General features: G+C 41.3%; 1 protein-coding gene across 2 annotated transcripts; it reads right to left on the minus strand.

The window, feature by feature from the left end:
- Window positions 1-564: 564 nt before the first annotated feature.
- On the minus strand, window positions 565-17,782 carry ARPC1A (actin related protein 2/3 complex subunit 1A). 2 transcript variants are annotated; one of them, XM_068908078.1, is made up of 10 exons: window positions 17,532-17,782; window positions 14,202-14,283; window positions 13,499-13,603; window positions 10,210-10,432; window positions 7,343-7,450; window positions 3,664-3,876; window positions 2,901-2,976; window positions 2,531-2,724; window positions 1,797-1,887; window positions 565-943 (listed from the first exon to the last, which is right to left on the minus strand). In XM_068908078.1, exons 2-10 carry the CDS (start codon window positions 14,263-14,265, stop codon window positions 905-907), a joined length of 1,113 nt encoding a protein of 370 aa, XP_068764179.1. In that variant the 5' UTR covers window positions 14,266-14,283; window positions 17,532-17,782; the 3' UTR covers window positions 565-904. The 2 variants fall into 2 exon arrangements, with proteins under 2 accessions (XP_068764179.1, XP_068764178.1); XM_068908077.1 differs by having other exon boundaries at window positions 14,202-14,306; window positions 17,532-17,762.
- Between the last annotated feature and the right edge of the window lie 601 nt (window positions 17,783-18,383).

Raw genomic sequence — 18,383 nt, forward strand, 5'->3', positions numbered from 1 at the left:
ATTTTTATAGGCAGAGCACTCAGCTCTAACATGACATGCAGGCCAGTGTGGCCACATGGGCTTAAGAAGTGATTTGTTTCTAATTTATCCTCCTAAGTTTTTTGGCTCAGCAGATTCTTGCCTCACTTTCTGCAGGCACTCTTCCATTCTGTACCCTAGGCACTGTACAGTGAGAAGTCTTTGTACAAATCATAAAAGCTAACTACAAATAATTCTAGTCATCTGCCTTCAGAGAACTATGACCCGCCAAACTGAATGGAAAAGACATTTGGATTAATTTCCTATTATTACTGGATTTAATGCCAGGCAGACAGAATTAAGAGTCACTAGGACAAAATCATACATCACCTAAAATTACCACATTCTCCAAGGGAGTAATTCCCCTGAAAGAACTCTAGCTAGTTCATCTTCATTTGTGAACTTTTAAAAAACTTCCAGTTAAGATGAACTCTTCCCCTTTTGAGGACAGAAAAATCAATTCAGCGTTTTTCAACTTCTTTACCTGATTTTCTTCCCATAATATTCCTTTTTCAAGCAGTTAATGAGAATCAAAACAGAAAAGAATCTGTTTTTCTTTTTTATTATTATTATTATTTCTAGCAGACAATTTACATAAAATTCCCCTTTTAAGTTAGTGATTCATAACTTCCTGCAATAAACTACTTAAGGAGCAGCTTTGGTAAAGAATGGAATGAAACAACCAACCAAAAAAAAAAAAAAACAATCACAGCTGATTTTGAAACCAACACAATTCACCAAATTTAGATTCAAAGAAAATCTGCCAAGCTGTATTTTCTCAGTGTTTCCAAATATTCCACCTTCCTCCTCCCTTTTCGAGTTTGTGCAGATGTGGGAGCTGCGTTCTGTCAAGCAGTTTGTCCTGCTAGATCACGGAAATCCATCTTTACATGATTCGTAGACCTTGAATAGAGGACTCTAAGGTCTTGAAAGAGAGAAAATTTTAATCACAAACTGCTACAGTATCCTGCGTTAAATAATTCTGTGTGAAGGCTGACATTAAAAGAGGAGCAAAACAAACAGGGCAGTGGAGATTAAACATGTATCCAAGGGCCAGAGACCACTATGATTATTCATTCCAAACTCTTACATATATATGCCAATGATTTCCCCCCTTCCTCCCTTAAACTGCATAATATCAATTTCTTACTTGGCCCCAGTCCCTACTGAGCTTCCAGGCATTACTGGAATATAAACTCTTTTCCCAAAAGCCTGTGTACAGCTGTAAGCAAAAGCTTGGGCAGGTCAGCAGAGACCTCTGTTGGCCAGTCCCAACAAAGCAAGCACTTGGGTGCTTGCTTGAATCCAGTTAGGATTTTCAAAATAGTGCTTACTGTATTTCCCAATTGTTTTAGGTAAATTCTTACTATTTCAATAAATGAATAGAGTGCATGACCCTGTTCTTCAGAAAGACAGTGAGTCCAAAGGGACGGGAGCAAGAAGAGACAGTGGGTCTTGTTGCACCAATGATCATTCCAGACTGACTGTGGCTAAGGTAGAACTCAGAAAAGGAAAGAATTAGCAGGATTCCTACAGGAAATAAGTGATCCAATTAAAAAATTAAGTCTGGATTATGACCATCTGCTAAGCAAAGTATATCTGCATTTATGCTAAATCTTAGATCTGTCTTCCTTACAGAGTTTGTTAATGGTCTTGAATATGACAGTCGGGATTTCCTAGTGCTAATATAATTTGCGTGAGGGCTGCGCTGCAGCAGCTGAGATCAACAAAAACACCACCGCATCCAGTTCTCGTAAACGTGGTAGTTAAAAGCATACCTTGAAATCCCAGATGGTCATTGCTCCATCAATGCCAGTGGTGCAGAATTTACGACAATCTCGTTTGTCTATCTCATAAATAGACACTTGGCTGAAAACAGAGAGTGATAGCTGTAAGACAGACACCCGTTCCAGAGAGCCAGAAAGAAGGGAAATTTGGGTAGCATTCAGCTCACTCTCCCAAAGAGAGACATGATTACAGCATATCTTATACTAGATTTTTGGTACAACGCTTCAGAAAAGTAAGCAAAGAAAAGGATGCTGAAAGCTCTTTTAGCGCTTGGTGGTTGTAGTCTAAACATTTCCTTGGATAACAGCAAATCGCTCCAGAAATGTTAACATCTTCTGGGCTCACGCACTTCTTTTAAATGCAATGTTTTATTCGATTAACCTGAGTCAGTACTTTTGATATATATATATACAAAGATATGGAAGTAACATCTGAAATAGGAAGCTGGTACATGTTCCTGCTTCAGGTGATGTCTGCTGTCTGGATTTTGTCATGTTACCAACCTCTTGTCAAGTATCTACATATTTGATAAGACGGACGGTGTACAAGTTACTGAACACATTAAACACAAGCAAACAGAGATTGTATGCATGCAACATTAATGATTAACTTTACCAGCTTCCATGCAAGTCCTGGAAATGGAGTGCTGGTATGGCAAATTCAAGCTCCCAAAGGAGCTTGAAGGAAAGCTCCCTCCCCTCATTTTGATTGCTGAGACACTCACGTTATACTGTTTTGGTGCAGCGTCTCCAAAGTAGTGTTACGATCTTCTGTAGTGGCTCTTTTATCCATGTTTCGGAAACGTTCCATGGCCGAAATATTGCGCTGGATGCTCTGTTTTGGAATGTCTAGCTTGGAAATGAAGGTCAGCAAGCCACGGTCATCACAGTTAAAGAGCATTGGGCAGCAATCATGACCCTGCAACCAGACATCATGAAAGCATATCAAGAAACACAGCCACCTAATTATGAGGAGAGTTTCTTTCTAATACCTTTATTTGCTGAAATGCAAAGGCCGAAATGAAGAGATGTATGGTGTTTCTCCCTCTCCCAAACACCATAACACTCCACAAGGAGAAAATAATAGACACTTACAGCTGCCACCACGCTGTTCTCAGAGACAAATGACACGCTCAGGAGTGGGAGGAACTCTGTCTTCAGCTGCGAAACCCTGAACACAAGAACATTTGTTAAAGGACTTCATTGAAACCTCTCATCTTTGGCTCCAACAGAACATAAGAGACTGTTCCCAGACATGGATTATTGGAAAAGACGTCAGTGTAGCTCAGCTGTTGTCCTCAAGTGACACCAGAAGGTTGTAACTTGTAATAAAAGAAGTTTTAACCTAATGACAGTGTCCTGAAAGAGCTATATCAAACATGAAGTTTTCCAGGTGAAATGCTGAAATGTAGACGTCTAGCATTCTGTGTGTAAGCACTGGCAATAGTTTAAAAAGAATACTGAAACAGAAAGGGCTCAAATTCATGAAGCCATTCATTTCATTTTCAATATAAAAATACTTGAAGTTTTAGCACGGAATGTCATCTCGTTAGGAGAAAGAAACCCTGCATATTAAACAAGTTAACTTTTGTGATTTTATAATCGATGAGAACTAACCAAAAGGCCAACTTATTGTTAGGGACCAGAGCCTTAGTAGTTATGGAGTGGACATGTTTCTCCACGTCTCTTGGATCCATTTACAAGGAAATACTGGTTCCCTGGCCACCAGAGCAGAACAGATTTTTTACTTTCAAAAGCAAATGACTGTACCTTCACTGAACAAGCCCTTGTAAGAAATTTGTATTACATAATCTAAAATTCTCAAACAGCTAATAACCAACAGAAAGAGGATACTCACATCATATTTTTTGAGGCATCAGCAACTGACACTGTACTATCATGACTGACCCAGGCTAGGCGGTTACCGCTAGCAGAAAAACTGACACTATGCACCCATCCGCCGCTTCCAGCGCCCCCGAATTCTGACATCAGCTGCCCAAAAGGCATCTTGGAGCCCCATGGTGTACTGGCTGGTTTTTCATCCACTTCCTTAATGTAAGCAGAAAACACCCTGCAAATAACAGATTTCAGCATGAATAAAGACAGAAGAAACTCCTGGGGGCTGCATATGTCACATTGGAAGCGACTAGATACATCCTAATTCTACCAAAATAAAATACTACAGTATCTTTAAACAGCAAGCCACTAGTGGTCGGGAAGCTTCAGGATACAGAAAGAAAGCAATAGCACAAAGGGCGTAATGAATAGAGGTTTCTCATAAACGTCATATTCTGTTTCTCTTTCCCTTTTTCCAGAAGGTGGCATAAAAACATATATTGTACGTGCATTTTCCGCTGTGCTAAGATCTCCCTTTCATCCTTCTGCAGTTCTAATGACCTTCAGAGTCAGTTACAGAAAAAACAAGAGTTACAATATATAACTAGCAGCTAATACAAACACCTACAAAATTACCCATGTTTTAAGGACATTCACCTTTTAGTAGGATTTCAAAGAAAGAAAACTGATGTTCAAATGCCAGCAAAGGGGCTCTGAGCTACCTTATTCTGGCTCATTACTGAAAGAATGCCTCAAAAACCTGAAATACCACAATGTTGTTACAGCTTTTTTTCCCCAGCACTACAATTTTCGAGGTATGTTTAAATAGAAAGCCTCCCCCTTTCATCAAATTCCTTCTGCGTGATTCAGACATGCCACAATATGGTGTTCTTGACTGTTACCATGGAAGTTACCAGGACGTCACAAACATAGGATAAGAGTCCACTGAGCAGGAGGAGGAAGCAAGCTATGCCATACTACTATCAGAGAAACATTTTAGTATAAAAGAAAAGCAGTGATCAGACATTCATGACTACAGAAAAACACAAAGAAGAATTATTTTATTGTGAGTTTAAGCAAATGTTACTCCCCCTCCCCCCCCTTTTTTAAATCCTTTAAGTGTGTGGCATGCTTTTCAAAAAGATACCTATATTCAGTTTATTCAAATAAAGCTGACCACTTGGAACAAGAAAGATTCAACTGCAGTTATATTAGGTACAGATTTTCAGGGAATTAAGTATGAATTTGTAGTTGGCTATATCGGTTTAATTATAATCTAAAGATAATCCTTCAACAAACTTAATTTTAAAGAGCCACCTGAAAGAATGTATGGAAATAGGACAAGATATTTAAAGCAACATTTCTGCCTTTGACATAAGGCAGAAAAAATCAGTTCCTAAGTAGTGAGAGACCTGGAAGATAACTGTTGGGGTGTGTGTGTATAATATATATATTAAAAAAAAAAAGTATTTTCATTTACTAAAGTGTCCCTCTACTTTAAAACAAAAACCATCTCAGCTTGAAGGTCTCAGCCTTCAAAGAACACTGAAAAATGACTTTTATCCCCACATCAACATTGTTCCAGCAAAAACATAAAATTCACACCTATGTGGTGCTGTTAGATGTATACATACATACATATATATATATATATATATATATATATACACACACACACATACACACACATATATATTTTTTTTCCTAAAGACAAATGTAAGAGGAGCTCATCTAGGCCAGCCACCAAAACACTGCTGAATACCTATCAAATTGGAGTCTCTTCTGCCCTCCATTCTTTTTCCAAAATGTCTCCCACTTAGCCGCTTATTAGTTGGCAGTGGCTTTGGCAGATCCATTTCATAATTTTCTTCAGAACCACCTATCAGAACAGATGCATACTTCAGGCCCAGATATCTTTATTATCTTTAATATGCAACTGAACATTCCCTAGAACTGGAATTCTAGAGCTCTTTGTTCATCTTTAGCCAAGAGAATATTCTTTCACCGGTTTGGGAAAGCAATATAATCATAAAAACAGTACCCATCTCCATTAATTTTCCTCTCTTCCTTTAATATATGGAGATCTCTATGAAAGATGAGGCAAGATTATTAAATGATTTATCCTAAAGTACAGTTTTAAACAAGAGCAGGAAGTTTCCCGAATGCTTTACCAAAATCCATTTTTTAATATACACCATTTTCAGAGAAATGAGATGCAGGTCAGAATGAGTTTTCTGATGGGAAACACAAGACAAAGCAAGTCTTCCAGATAACACTTTGAGGAAACTGATTCAACCACATCTTGACTTCCTTAAAAACAAACAAACAACCCCCCCCCCCCAAAAAAAAAACCCCACAAAGAGAGAATGATTCAAATCTAACTTCTCATTCAAAAGAGGAAAGACGAGATAATTAGAGATCCAATGCACACAGCAAGCACTGGAAAAAACTCTGACACAAAAGAGCTGAAAACCTGAAGTAACACATACATGTATCGGCTGACCTAATACCAGAGTCCTGAGATGCTTTACGAACACCCATGAAAAAAATTCCGTATGTGAAAAGTTGTTGCTTCTAGAAGATGAATGAGCACTTTTTACACAACATTTTTGGGACAGGAAGTGAATATGTATAGTTTATCTAATTAGAAATGGAGATAAGGCACAGAATGGAGACAACTCTCCCCTTCTTGCCCAGGTTTAGTTTCACATCTCTCCTTAGATATAAAAGTATCAAAGGATCAAGACTTTAGATGTATGTGTTTCATTCTGAAATACGGAATATAACAGTTGGTCCCACCTTCCCCTCCCACATCTTTAGTCATTTTTAATACGCACTTTGAAGCTTAAAATTGCCCTATTACATATGGGAAAATTCTGCTTAAAAAGCGTCTTTCATTATTATTCAAGATACAAGTGATTAAAGTATGAATAAAAGTCAACCACTCTGCAGACAGCTCCTCATGCAGACCTCATCGCAGTCACCCCAAGTGCTCAACACAGAGCAACTCGCAGGACCTATCCTTTATGCTGTCATTTCATAATCAGTTTGACAGAATACCCTGTCCATCTCACATGCCAATCTGCTTAGGCCAGCCCTTTTCTTAATGTTCTTTAAAAAAAAAAAAAAAAAGAATCCAGTGTTTCGTTGTGCTGAGTTTCAGGGGGATCAATTCCTCGACCCTGCTTATCAAGCAGCCACAGGAAAATTAGGGCTAGCATGGGCAAAGGGGAGAGAACAAGTGGCTCAGAGAAGGAAGAAGGTAAGATACCTCCTTTTGGAAGTGTCAAGCTATTCTGACTTTGGAACTATGGCACTATGATACTGCTTTTTAAATTCAAACTAACTAGCAGTGGCGCTTTTCTACAAGATAGCACTTATTAGTTTAATTTCGGCTTAACTACATCTGAGCGCTCAGTACACGTATAGTAGTAGTACTTCAGTGCATTGCTAGTAGAAACTTATGATTTTGTTAAATTCACTTTGATTCCTCAGCAGATACATGTTAGTAGTCCTAAGGCTGCATGTAGCAGCACCAAAGCTAAAGTCTCTTACGCTGGGCATTTTATTTTAGTAACAACATCAGTATACGATGAGTTGTCTTTTATACTGATGGCGCATGCATGAGCAACACACTTGTGCTACTGATTAATTTGAACCACTAACCCAAACTGATTTACAGATGCTTTATTTTCTCTCACCTGCACTTGAAGTCACAGGATCCAGCAGCCAGCAAAACATTGTTGGGGTGCCAGTCCAGGCTAAGGACAGTAGAACGAATGGGCTTTTTAATGTGCTTGCTCACCCACCTAAATAAAAAAGAAATAAAATGTATACGAAAATATTTCACCAGAGTCCCTTAAACCATGAAATATGTCTCAAAAAAAAAAAATCCCTAGTCAATGACTGAACATGACAGTTTTGCAAGAAAACTCGCATTAGCCCAACTCTTTCATAGAACTAAGACTGCCTTAAGTAATTTGGAAAGATTGTAGATTCCCTTCTATCTGTCTGGGAAATTTAAATGGTTATCTTAACTATAATTTTAAACACTATAAACAAACTCATGTTAAATATGTATCTACATATCTAGTTGGAAGCCTGTAGCTAGTGCTGTCCCCCAGGAGTCAGTACGGGGTTCAACCTATTCATCGCTGACCTGGATGAAGGTACAGAGTGCACCCTCAGCAAGTTTGCTGATGATACTAAACTGGGGGGAGTGGCTAACACACCAGAAGACTGTGCTGCCATTCAGAGGGACCTGGACAGGCTGGAGAGCTGGGCGGAGAGGAACCTCCTGAAGTTCAACAAAGGCAAGTGCAAGGTCCTGCACCTGGGGAGAAATAATCCCATGCACCTGTACAGGCTGGGGGTTGACCTGCTGGAAAGCAGCTCCGCAGAGAAGGACCTGGGAGTCCTGGGGGACAACAAGTTAAGCATGAGCCAGCAGTGTGCCCTGGTGGCCAAGAAGGCCCATGGTATCCTGGGGTGCATTAGGCAGAGTGTTGCCAGCAGGTCGAGGGAGGTGATCCTGCCCCTCTACTCAGCCCTGGGGAGGCCACCTCTGGAGTGCTGTGTCCAATTCTGGGCTCCCCAGGACAAGAGAGACATGGCACGACTGGAGAGAGTCCAGCGGAGGGCTACAAAGATGATCAGGGGACTGGAGCACCTCTCCTATGAAGAAAGACTGCGAGAGCTGGGCCTGTTCAGCCTGGAGAAGAGAAGACTGAGAGGCGATCTCATCAGTGTGTACAAGTATCTGAAGGGAGGGTGTCAAGAGGACGGGGCTAGACTCTTCTCCGTGGTGCCCAGTGACAGGACAAGAGGCAACGGGTACAAACTGAAACACAGGAAATTCCATCTGAACACGAGGAAAAACTTCTTCACTGAGAGGGTGACTGAGCGCTGGAACAGGTTGCCCAGAGAGGCTGTGGAGTCTCCTTCCCTGGAATATGTTCAAAACCAGGATTGCCTGGACACAATCCTGGGCAATGTGCCCTAGATGACCCTGCTTGAGCAGGGGGGTTGGACTAGATGATCTCCAGAAGTCCCTTCCAACCTTGGCCATTCTGTGCTTCTGTGATCTCTTCATTTGATTCCTATTCCCCTTCTAGCCAATTTTTACAATGTATCAGACTCAACTCCTTAACATGAATTTGGCGTAGTAATTGCCTGGTTCCTTACCTCCTGTGAACAGGAGCTCATCTGTGACCATGACATGGAGCTACGAGGTACTGCTTTCTTAGACCACTGCGTACATTTCCTCTCCAACTCCCTCTGCTGAATGTTACTGTGATCTCTGTTACTTACTGACTCTTCTAGTCTTTACATTGATTATACAGTAAACTAGAAAACCCCCAAAGAAATGTGTGAACCACTAATAACACAGCCAGTTTATGTATCTCTAGTATTTAAAGCATAGTGAAAAGTGCTCCTGATGTTGAATACATCAATATCAGCTAACTGAGTGTAAATATGCCTCAGCAGATTTAGTTTGTTAGAACAGTTTACAAAATGGTAATGAAATCTGTTATTCACTTGATGGCCTTTGAGTTGATGGCACTTTTTCTTTGGATTTACTTCCACCATGAATAACCAGTTTAAGGGGCACGTAAAAACATCACACTAAAATTGTCTGTCTTCAACATACGGGTTTTTGATTCTTCTGCAGACAAGTGAGGCGGAAAAAATGTTAACAACCAAATATATTAGAAAGCGTTAAGTTCAAGACAATCTTTAGAATGAATTTTTACAGACGGTCTCATTTTTTACCATCTCCACATGGAAGACTATATACAGAACGATGGGCAGCGAAACCTGTGTTTTAATGCATGTTTATGCAACCCGAAATAATTGACACTTAACATACTGATTTCATTAACAGATGACATGGTAAAAGCATCTCCAATGATAACTCCATTAAAATCAAAAGTACTAAGTTTAGATTCCAAAGAGAAAAAAATGTTAACGGTAGAAATATTTCTAATAGTCCTGTCTGAAATCTATAAATTGTGATGAGGATGTATGAAAGAATATAGAGCAGGTAGATAACAAGCTTCAAAACACCCGGTAAACGGACCACCTTGAAGATAAGTGACAAACGTGAATCTTTAATGACAAGAAATGGTCCAAAATAATTGATGTGGAAGAAAGCCTGGAGTCACTGTCTCTTCATTCAACTAGAGGGAAGGAAAATTTTGTCTTTTTTCAATTATACACTTGTGGCAGAGAAATTTCTGCTTTGCAGAATTTCTTGGCACTTTTAGAAGAGCAAAACGTGTTTATGGCAGTCAACTAGAACACATCCATGCTGACATGTATAACCCGAAAATAGACAGAGTCTAAGGCCTTTTAGGTGCTACACTAGAGTACAGAATTAAAGCAATGAACCTTTTCCCAAGGATGCAGGAAGACCATGACAGAACTGATGAGGCCTAGCCCTCTCAATTTCCTGAGGACTTCAGGAATTAATAAAATAGTAAACTAGGTACCACCACTAAACTCCAGGCTTTGGCTTTCCCAAGCAAACCTCAAAGGTATAAACAGAAATCAAATTTAAACAGCTCACCAATCATTTTCAGATTCAAAGTAGCACACAGATATAAGTCGAGCTCCACTTCCTACAGCAAATTTATTCTCCAAGGGAGACCATTTCACAAAGGTGGCTGCACGATTAATTCTCAGGATCACAAGGGTTGGCTTCCACACACCGTCCTTCTGACTCCAGACATAAGCATTACGGTCCGCGCCACAAGTTACAATGCGATCGCTTTTGGGAGCCCAGTCAATACCTGCAATTTAGACCTCATATTAATAATCTTTTCCTTTCATACCCTTTGTCCTACAGTAAGCCAAAAATAGAGACAATCTCCACAGCCTTCTACCACAGAGACAGTTAATATTAGGTTAGCATTCTCTTTGGTCACTTATTCCCCAGACACTTTTTAAAGCTGTTATGGATATTAGTTTCTCTCTCTGGCTTTCATCAAATCTCCAGATTCCACACAGGATTTGTCTGTTAAGGAAGACAGCTCTGAAAGTTGACCAACAGGTGGAGCTCTGCAGACTGGCTAAGAACCCTCTGCCAGCATTCTCCTTTCAATTACTGACTTCTGCAAGAGACCTCTGTTTCAATAGTTAAAACCCAGCAATTCTAAAAGTATGCACAAATCTCTAACATAGTCGTTTATTTGCTGCCAAGCCACAGTCATGGTCTAAACATTTAGATAATAGCAGTTGTTCTGGTTAGAAGTTATCAGTCTGTGTACCGATACGACCCTTGCATATATTCCATGACTGTTGAAGCTGTGCCATGAGAAAGAAAAAAAGTTTACCAAGCAAAAATAACAAATGTAAAGGGTCACTGCCTCTGATAAACCTGCCATCACTTCCTTCCTTTCCTATGCCATGAAAATATCTTCAACTGGAAAGGTTCATGGCAGTGTTATTTTTCATCTTTTCTTTAGCATCTTCCTTTGCAATTTGCAATCCTTAATTCTCCTACCACAAAACTGTATTTCAACTGTTTGCCATAAATTGTATTCCCTTAAGCACATAAACTGAAAAAAGGACAAAATACACAGAAAAAATTTGTACCAATTTGTACCATACAATTCATATACTGTCTACTTCAAAACAGGCTTACGCTTAAAAAGTCCAATTTTCACGAACTTGGTAGTCTGAAAACAGTTACATGAGTCAGTCTAGCACTGCTTTTGAAAGGAGGCATCTTGCCTTTTTACCTCCCCTGCACCAGCAGCAGTGCTGTTCTGATCTCATGGTGAGCCAATTCCGCTTTTCAACTTAGCAGAAAACTAACCCAGCAAAGAGAGTGAATAATGCTCTGCGGTTAGAGAATTGAAGCAGCTTTCCACAAGTCTCAGAGTCAAGACATGGGAAGGCAAGACAAAGGACCTTGTCCCTGGTGATCGGAAGCTAGAAGGGCAGCAGCAGAATCACTCCTATTGGAGGTCGTGAGTGGTTTAATCACTCTGTCTCTGGTGTCTAATCACAGCCCAAGTCTTCTTTTTAAGATGAACATAGATAGCATGTAGTATTCCAAAGGTGTTTGCTATGCAGGGAAGGAGAGATGGGTCTTCTCCCAAGTCATGAATATTTGGCTTCTCTGTAACGCCAACAGGTACAAGAAAAGTGCAGAGATAAGCCTTTGTGGAATGGTATGTCATTCGTAAATTCAATCCAAGTGACTCTTCACAAGAGAGCACAAACAATTGGAAGAATCAGATAGGTTGCATAAAGTTCCTGCAAATCCCCACTGGGCAGATGCTTCTGCCCATTACTGAGCTGAGGATAGAAAAAATGATATTGCTGATTTGGGAAAAGTGCTTATACTAATTACTCTCATTTCTTTAGGTAGTGAAGCCCTTATAAAAATATCACCGGGAAAAAACCAGCAACTTAAAAGACTACCACAGGACAATTCCATTTTAAATATAACACCTTGTGACTCATCCTGGCAGCTCTTAACATTTTCATTCCGGATCTATAGATATTCTGGGTCTGCAGTAAAATATACTCTCTTACTGTCACAAGCCCAAGGCTGACCATTTCAAGACTGGCATAAGTGGAACTTTACCTTAGAACTACACTTTCCTTGAAAAACAAATTTTCAGCCACCAGGGTTGGAAAAAACATTAAGATATGAAATACAACCAATATAATCTCCTCCTGAACCGGAAGGAGACTGGAAGAGTAGATGTGTCAGAACTGAATAGCAGTATTTGTTTAGATAGGGTATTCATGTCAAAGCTTAAAGATTACAATTGAAATGTGAACGAGGTTTATACATTCATAATTCTAAAAATTCCATTAAAAGTCCCACCATGGCACTATCAAGCTGCTAAACATCACTACCTCTAACAGCTCACTGACTTCTATGATGTATAATTTCAGCAACAGCACTGGCTTCTGCAAATACAAACTAAAGAACCACATAAAACCGCAGGTCAAATTAGCAACAAAGGATACTCTGTTATTATATTAGATGTGAATTTAAAACCAGTTTAAAAACAAGGTTAACTTTCTGTAGAATTTCTATTTTGTCACAAAATTAAAATACAGGCATAGAAACTGTTCATTTTTCTCCAGGAGAATTTTAGTATAGATTTTCTGGTTACTTCCTCTTCACTTGGTAAAGTCAAGTCTTTTCAAGACTTTCATCATGCATCTGGGTTTGAAAGGTAACCCCTATTTTTTCTGCTCACTGAGGATGCTATACAAGTACTCTCCTCAATAAGCACAGGGAAAAGGAAGCACTGCTTCTCTCAGCTGCTGTGGGAACTTTAAACATTTATCGACCTATAGCCAGACTACTATAGCAAAGAGGAAAGAGAGGTACTGATACAAAGTTGGTGGAATGACGTGCTTATATAGTCCTTAAACGAAAAAAAAAGAGATATTTATTGCTATCAGAAACCACAAACCAACACAACAGCTGTATACTTGATGAAGAATTAAGACTAGCATTTGAATCAGAGTAGTACATATCACTAGGAGAGCTTGTGACACAACTGGATTACTTGAGAAAACTGAAAATTGATTCTCATTATGTTATTAGGGATGAAAAATAAATAATAGATAATCAAAGAAAGGATAAGTTATTCAATTGTAATGTCTGGAAATCAAAGATTTTTTTTCTTCCTAACATTTGTTGCACACAGTCTAGGAAAATGCTGCAAAGCTCTCCATAAAGTGAGAATGCCAGCCTACAAAAAGATCTATTTACTCAACACTTGCAGATTTCCTGTTCAGATACTTGGGCTGGGGGAAGGAGGGGGCCAACAAAGTTAAAGATTTAAGTCCTTAGCCATGTCTGGCACAACATATTCTTCTCCTACCTGTAATGTGCCCGTTGTGTTCCTTTAGCTCATGAGCTTTTACCCACTGGTTCCCGCTCTTCTTATAGATGTGGACTTCATGATTATTAGGGCTAATGGCAATCTCTGGAGGGAGAAAACAAACAACCCAATAGTAAAGAAGGTTTTTTAAATACCAAATGTTTTATTGGAAAAGACTTTCCAACCTATAATCTATATTCTCAGATTTTGGAGTTTTACATATGTTTTGTGAACCAGAGGACAACATCCTGGGGTAATCTCAAATAATTACTGTCATAACATGGCCACGAGTACCATCAACAGAAGGACAATAAATTTTGAAAATCACAATCCAGGCTTTAGCAGAGAACTAGGCTATTTAAAAAAATGCTTGAGTTTGGGGCAGAGAAACAACAAACAAAAAACAACAAACAAGGTTTGACCAGGTAAGAGTCAGGTCATACTCCCACGCAGATTCAGACCAACAGGAAAAAAAATCTGGAACGCTAGTAAGACTACATTCACTAACCGGCCAGAGTTCCAGTAATGGATTTAGAAACTGCAGATTTAGAAGATTTTTGGATTATAAATGAAGCATTTAGCATGCGACACTATGTACTTGACCACACCTTCTTTAAATGTGATCCAGAACATTATAAGATCATGGACCGAGAGCAAATAGAAAATAAACCAAAAGAGAAATTAAAACTAATCCACTACTTACGAGTACGATCTCTGTTCCATGCATGGCAGGTGATTGGCTCTAGTAAAAACTGATGTAGAGACATTCCGAATTAAAGATATTCCTATGTTTTAAAAATTGAAAAAGCTGAAAGGTGTAAAAGTGAAAACAAAACACTTTAAAATCAGATAAGTATTTAAAAAAAAAAAAAAAGTCTTCCACATTTGCCAAGGTTGTTTCAGTCCAGTATTACACCTTATATACAGAAAATCACAACTTGCTCAGTAACTACATAAGATTGCTAAAATGCTGCCTTTGCCGCATGCCCTGCTAACTTGAGTAGGCAGATGAATTTTAACTGTTCTGCTTACTATAGCTAAACGCAATTGCCGTAAAAGTTATATACTATTGCTTCTTTGTATAACCTCAGAGGTGAGAGTCAGGTTCTCATCAAGTCCAACAAACCTAATAATTTTACTGTGAAATTAGAATATTTCAAAAAAAATCCTCCTAGGTACCTACCTCAGTGAATTGACCCAAATGCCTGACATGTATCAAGGCTCACAGGCAGCACTACAATAAATCTTTTTTTTTTTTTAATATATGTATGTCAGGAGATTAAATTGACATGTCCAGAACATTCATAGACAACTATAATTTGCTGACATATTATTTGATAAAACTATTCACATGTATCCTAGGGAAAAATTACAAAAAACAGTAATTAATTACTAATTTCTTCAAATTAATACATGCACTTAACTGTTCTATAGTTATGTTTTCTTCCCCATGAGATTTAAACACTAAGAGAACAAGCTAAATTAGTCTAGTTTGTCAATACTTTGGGGGAAAAAAAAACTAGCTACCCAGTTTTTTCTTTAACTTATAACTACATCAGAAGAGATGGCCCTGAACATCTGCAACTGGAGGTGCAAAGCTGTTTAAAATTTCATATCATATTCTATGTCTCGCATTAATCAATGGCAGCATAAATGGATGGAAGATAACATCACAGCAGCTCAAGGTCACCTATAATAATTAAAATGTGCATAGTTCAGCACATACAACTTAGATTTGCCAATTCCATCCTCCTTCTGTATATTCCACTATATTTCATAGCAATTTATTCTTGGCTGATGGATCAAAGTCTTTTACCTCTACATCTACATCTAAAAAGAAAAACCTCTGTGGTGTCATTCCAAGACATCCACACCCATTATAGCCTGAAATTACAACATACCCAAGTATGGCCATGTTAGCAGAGGGTGGAGACTTCAGGGCAAGGTAGGAATTTGGAGGCAAACAGGAAATGAATGGCAATTCAATAGAAACTGAGGAGTGAATGAAAGATGAGCAAGTTCTTACTGAGTTTAGCAATTACTATCACAGCACTAGTATATCAAATACACAGAAAGTGCTGAATCCTGAAGTAGAGATGACATAGCACCTCATTAATGCAAAGGGGTGAAAAGACTCTTCTCTAAAGAAATCATGCACTGCTGTTTTAAACTTAAAGAAACACGACTCCCAATTGCATTGGAAGTGTACTTCAATCATAACTTTCAACTACATGAGCTTTAAGTCCAATTCCTAATTTTAACTGACACTAATTTCATGATTCTCCTAATAATCATATTCTGCAAACCAAACTAAGCTATTAAATATATGCAGTGCTAAGCAAAATAATTTTTTTCAATTAATGTGAGCTTGTTGACATAATCTGAGTTACCTTTGACCTTGGACAGCCATGATTTGAGATTCCATGTGTTAATGTAAGCAAAACATGTCTGTGAATTGCGTTTTCCACGATCTTGCTTTCGTACTTGCCAACATGCAGTAGCAGTACATTTCCATATACAGGAAAAGTTGAAGAGCTGTTCTACCAACAAGGAATGCTCAGCTTTTTCTACTCTTTCCGAAATAAAAATTTAAAAACATCTAATTCTCCCCCCTCCCCAAGGAATGTAGCTATTTCAAAGCACTTTCTAATACAGCCCTGGTATTTTCTGCACAGATTGGCACTATGTATAAAAGGCACAGTCTCATCCTAATAATACCTAGTTCAGGGATTTTTACTTTCTAACCCACTGGCTGTTCCAAAAACTTGTATCTAGACAGGAGATATGATCCATCCTTGCCCACTGATAGAGTTTCTCAAGCACCATAACCTGTAGCAAGTGACAGCTTCCTCTTTTGGTTTGGTAACAAACTTATAAAAAACAATAATGATGATAACCTCAAAAAGCACTACTAGTTCTCCTGTCTGAACTTGCAGTTTTTTTTTTTCTTTAGGAAGATACATCGTAATGAAATCTTCCAGCTATATTTATTCCTTATCAACGCGCAGACAAAATCAAACTCACACTTCACTACAGAAAACACAACTCTCTCTGTGAATCTTGATACAATTGATAGGTAGTAAAAACCTTAATATCCTCCTGCAGCCAATCTCAGGATCTCACATAGGAAAAAGGTGCTCTTAAGCTAACTTTGTCAGCAAGGTACTTAGGGTAGCTATCCCTAATTTTTTTTTGTCAAATGCAGAGTAACTGTCCTTGAGTTTCAGTGCAAAAAAAAAATGGAAATGTTGTATGCTTGTACAGCACAAGCTTCTTGGGCATGCAGGCTGAAAGGGTGGTGGTTGGGAAAGACGGGACTCAGCTGCTGTCATTCCTCAACGGGGTAAAAAATGTGCGGTATAAGGCTACCCCGGGCCAAGCAACCAGCAAGGACTGGGGTTTGGAATCTGAGATAGCACGTGTGTGCGCACGTCTGAGAGACGGAGAGAGACAGAGAGATAACTTTTTAATCCTTGCCTATTTTCAGAGCGCCGACATCATCTGCAAACATCTGGCAGAGAAGCGCCTATAATTAAGGGCTGCCTCCTACCGCTGTCATCCCCGTCCCAGTCCCCGCAGCGCTGCTCTCCCGTGGGGGGTCGCTCCCCGCAGGCACGGCACACCATCAGCCTGACAAAGCCGACCGGCTCGGGATGGCTGCCGGCGGCCCTGCCCGCGCTGACAACACCACTGCTCGACCGGGAGAGAGCCGAGCGCCGAGCCCACCCCCGCCCCTCACCCCCTCCCCGGCGGCCGCCTACCGCGGCCCCATCCACCGCCCGGGCGCCCCGTCCCCTCAGGGCGACGCGCGGCGCCGGCGCCACAAGGGCGTCCCCCCTCCCCCCTTCTCGGCGGCGGGAGGGGGGGGGGAGCGCGCCCCTCCCCTCCCCCCCCCCGGGCAGGCCCGCGCTGAGGTGAATCTCCCTCCTCCTCCTCCTCCGCCATCCCCGCGGCACCGGCAGGCCCCCCCTCCTCCGCCCCCCTCCGCGCGTGGCAGGCCGCCGCGGACAGCCACCCGCGGCGCGGGGCTCACCTGAGGCGGCGGGAGCGGAGCGGGACTCGCGGACTCTGGTCAGTCAACGCGACTCCGCTCCGAGCGGCGGCAGAGGGAGCGGCCGGCGGCGGAGGCCGAAAGGGAGGGGGGAAAGGGGGGAAGGGGGCGGCCCGGCACTGACAAGGGAGCCAGGAAACGCGCTCTGCGCCTGCGCGCCGCCCGCCGCCCGCCCCGCGGGCTGCGCCTGCGCCGCCGCCGCGCTGCAGGGGCGGGGGAAGCCGGGGAAGGGTGGGGAGGGAGCCGGGTGGTCGCTCTGCGCCTGCGCGGGACGGGGGCCACGCCCCACGGGCGTCGGGCGAGCGCCGCACACAAAGGCGGCCGTGGTGGGGGGAGGAGGGCGCATGCGCCGCGGGGAGCGCGCAGGCGCCGCGAGGGGGTGGGTGGTGTCGGGGGCGGCTGCTGCTCCCCGGGGAGGAGGGGGGTGTTTTGGGGAGTATTTTAGTGAGTATGGGAGAAGCGTTAAGAGAGTGATTTTGTCGGTCTTGGTGTTTTTTAGCCTCGTGAGGTGAAGGAGACCATGTCTACATCTGCTAGAGGGGGCAGGAGACCCGGCGTCTCCTGGCCTGGAGCCTTGGGGGTGTGTGAAGGCGCCGAGGCCGCTGCGGCTTGCTGGGTGGCTGTGTGGGCCTGTCAGGGTGTGAGGAGAGCCCTAGAGCCGAGAGGTGGAGGCAGTGGGATTTGTGAGCTTGATAATTTTGACTTCTTCAGGTTCTGGAAAAGCAGAGTGCTACGCCTTCCCTGCTTTCCTCCCTCTTGGAGACCAAAGGATTGGTGAAAAGAAAGAAAAAGAACCTCTTAGTGCAGGCGTTAACAGTCCCTTCCTGGGTCTTC

Source organism: Struthio camelus, chromosome 15, assembly GCF_040807025.1.
Source record: "Struthio camelus isolate bStrCam1 chromosome 15, bStrCam1.hap1, whole genome shotgun sequence".
NCBI classification, from domain to species: domain Eukaryota; kingdom Metazoa; phylum Chordata; class Aves; order Struthioniformes; family Struthionidae; genus Struthio; species Struthio camelus.